The 3,477-nt window shown below is 50.5% G+C and overlaps 1 protein-coding gene across 1 annotated transcript in view; it reads right to left on the bottom strand.

Moving 5' to 3' along the window:
* Window positions 1–791: 791 nt before the first annotated feature.
* The window catches only part of LOC101631495 (chromosome unknown open reading frame, human C10orf82), a 6,058-nt gene continuing 3,372 nt past the window's right edge, over window positions 792–3,477 (bottom strand). Inside the window, exons 3-5 of the mRNA XM_004680984.2 lie at window positions 1,735–1,921; window positions 1,156–1,256; window positions 792–1,056 (exon numbers count right to left, since the gene is read on the bottom strand). Of these exons, the coding sequence (XP_004681041.1) occupies window positions 911–1,056; window positions 1,156–1,256; window positions 1,735–1,921 (434 nt within the window). The 3' untranslated portion in view covers window positions 792–910. The remainder of the gene's footprint in view (window positions 1,057–1,155; window positions 1,257–1,734; window positions 1,922–3,477) is intronic.

The following is a 3,477-nucleotide window of genomic DNA, read 5'->3' as shown; positions in this document are numbered from 1 at the left end:
AAAAAAAAAAACAAAAAACTTCTGTTGGATTTTCTCTGTGTGCCTGCTCTTGGGTCTTGTTCTGAGTTTTTTTTCAAGCATGCAGGTGAGGACTCACACCCAGGCCATCCCATTTCCCTTTGGGGTTGCTCTAGACACTACCGCGATTATAAAATAGTCAACAACGTGAGCCTCGCTGTAGCTCTTTGCCACCAATGCCGTCGGCTATATAAAATCTGTGATTTCTATCTGACTAAGGTGGCAGTTCTGGAAATGGTCTGTTGACTACATTTATAAATGAAGGAAAACAAAGACGACTTTGTTTCTCCCAAAATTCTCAAGCCTCCTGATTACAACTCAGGTGCAGAGAGCCCAGGTAAAACCCCAGCCTCGGGGAAAATTCCAGGACTAGCTTGCTGCATCCTTGGACTCTGCAACCTCTGAGCTTTTTAATGCCAATGATTCGCTGTCCCAGCAATTGCTTTTGATTTTTTTTTTTCCCCTGAGTGCCCAGAGCTGCAGAGTGCTGTCAGGGGATATGTCTGCTAAAGATAGGAGTGGGATTGCCTGTGTTTTAGGGACCAGCTGGATAGAGGGCTGGAATGGAGTTTGCAAAAGTGCCTGGTCTGGGTGCACAGGGTCACCTTAGGGGCTAAGAAGAGATGCGCCCCACCCTGGCACTTCTCAGAGATAACAAAACCCAGAAAAAAATCCACAAAACCTTCATTGAGAAGGACCCTCTTTATTCCCACATGAGAGTGAAAGGTCTTTCCCTTAATAGCATGCTATTGTCGACTGGTCAGGGTGCACGCAGCAGTTACAAGGATTCAGATGTTACCAAAGTTCCCTAGTGCCCTACTGGGTGTGAGCGAGGGGCTTTCTCAGGTGAGAATGGAGAGCGTACAGTCCCCTCTCCTGGGGCGCCATTTGCCTAACCTTCTGCGTACTTTGCTGGGGCCAAGGGCTCTAGGTAAACCCTCCCGTTCCGCGACATCGTTGGCCTGGAAGCGGAGCTGTAGGTCACCAGAGGACAGGGCTCCTCCACCGAGGGCCTCCTGAGGGCAGTATAGCCACTATCTGGAAGACAGACCAGCCACCAGGCACAGTTAAGCAGAGACCCCTGCAAACACGCCACTGCCCCTTTGAAGAATGGTAGGAAGATAAGTCCTCCTTTACCTGGAGTACAGAAATCCAGATATTTTGGTGGCGGGCCCTCACACCGGGAAACATTTGGAGAAGGAGCAGGAGGAGGCTGTGGGGTTCTAACTGCGTATAACCTAAAAAAGAACAAGTCAGGGAGGTAGTGCTTTAATTCCCCATAAAATTAAGGAGACAGAGAAGCGGCTGAGTTCTCGCGGGAGCACAGCTCGGCCCAGCCCTGACATTTATCCAGTAGAGGAGAGCCAGTTTTAAGGGAGGGGAGAAAGAGCCCAGAGCCACCCAGAGCAGCAGCTGCCTTCAACCCCGCCCCTCCCTGCAGCACCTGGGGGCCTCAGGCTGCTGCCAGGACAGATATCCCAGTTGGCTGGCTCTCCCAGCCTGGGCCTGAAAACCAGCCAGGGCCGCTGGCTGAGCTTCTGGAGGGCGTGGGGCACACAGCTGCAGGGAGCAGCTGTGATGACAACCAGATCTCCGCTGTACAACAAATCCCACACGGAAACCAGCCTAGCACTGGCCCTGGGGCACCTGCTTCCGCCGGCCCAGCACCTGCTCTTCCCAGATTCTCCTCACCAGCAATCACCGAGTCACACTTACCCCTCATACAGTTTCAGGGGCGCTCTCTTGGCCTTCTCCATGAGCCTCAGGAAATCCTCGTAGCAGTTTCTGGCCATGACAGTGTAGCGTGTGGCACAGCCCAACTCAGTGACCCTGGCTCTGGGCAGGTAGCCAGACCAGCCGGGGATCGGGGGCTCCTGCAGCGGCCTTTTGATGTGTTTGCTTTCTGGAACAAAACACCATGCTTCCTAAGGGCTTTGCAAAGTCACAAGGGGCAATGCTCCCAAGGTAAGCGCACCCCAGGTCTCTAGGCTACCCTGGAGGGTTGCTTCTGTGTGGTGGGTTCCGTGGCCCGGATGCCCAATAACCCCTAGTCTCTCACTTCACATTCTCACAAAAGTTGAGGCTGTTACTCCATCACTTTATGGAGGGGGATGCTGAGACCTCACAGAGGCTGAGTGTCACGGCCAAGGCCACATAGCAAAAAAGTGGTCGGACCAGGGGTCAAGCCTGTGTCTGTCTAACTCCTGTGTGCTCGCTCTTCCACAGATCCTCCTTCCTCAGATCTCAGATTGATTTAAAAAAAAAAAAAAAAAGCTTTCATGTCCATCAACCATCAACAGAAGGCTGAATCTGCCTATGGAAGACTACTCAGCCATAAGGAAAGACAAAAAGCTTCTATTTACAGCCACATGGAAGAAGTTTGAGGAACTGTATGTAGTTAGAAAGCTAATCAGAATGGCAAAGACAATTATCGGACATTCACAAAGCAGATAATCTGACAAAGTAAAGCACTTAGAAAAAGTAGCAGGCACTAATAAAGTGAGATTTCGGAAGTTAAAGGGAGGGGCAAGGGAGAAAGGGTTGGGGATGGCAGGGGGGGATAGTGGGGGACAGACAAGCTTCAGACATCACGCTGATGAACTCCACGATGGAATCAAGAAGCATCAAGTCGGGAGAACGGACACTGGGCATCCCACCGCAGGTGGAGAAAGATTCTTGCAGCTGAATGACTTTGAACAAGTTCACATTTATCAGATAAGAGTATCTCTTCTAGTTGCTGTGAGACTCAAAATAGACCACTAAATCCCAGAACCTCAGAGCTCGAAGTTTCCCCAGGCAGCATCTAACCAAGCTTTTGCTGTCCAGGATGAAGGAAATGGTGCCCAGAGAGGTAACGCAACCTGCCAGAAGTCACACAGCAAAGAATCACAGCAGGTGTTCTTGATTATGGCTTGGAATGTTGTTTTAAAGCACAGCAACCTTGTAAGCTAACAGATGTTCTTGGAAAGTCCCCTACTACTACTAGTAAAGGAATCAATCCATTCCATTTCCTATGGGACTTCAGACCTTAAAAATGCTAAATCAAACCATTGCTGTGATTAGCATACAATATAATCATGGAACTCGAACAGCCCTAGAGCAAGACTGGAGAAAGCCACCGGAGAGAAGGCTCTCGGGAGGGGGTTTGTTTGTTCTAGTTGTGTTGTTAATCAGTGAAGAACTCCTCCCTGACCACCTGTCCCTGGCACAGCTGGCTTCCCCAGCTCTGGAAGCTGCTCTCTTCCCTTCTCTGTCTCTAACATGGGCAGAACACTCTGACCTCAGGGGTTGGGGTGGGTAATGAAATAACCGTGCCTGCACAGAAGCAGCAACTAGAAACAGTGCCCATGGACCAAAGCTGATGTCCACAAGTTAGCTGTGACTTGCCCACAGGCTTTTAGTGTCCGACACCCTCTTTCTCCCCTCAGGCAATGGGAAGGAAGGAGGGAAGGAGGGAAG

This window comes from Condylura cristata, unplaced genomic scaffold (assembly GCF_000260355.1).
Source record: "Condylura cristata isolate star-nosed mole 26May11 unplaced genomic scaffold, ConCri1.0 scaffold00011, whole genome shotgun sequence".
Lineage (NCBI taxonomy): Eukaryota > Metazoa > Chordata > Mammalia > Eulipotyphla > Talpidae > Condylura > Condylura cristata.
Note: the sequence above shows the minus strand (reverse complement) of the source record. Positions and strands in the feature narration are given on the sequence as shown.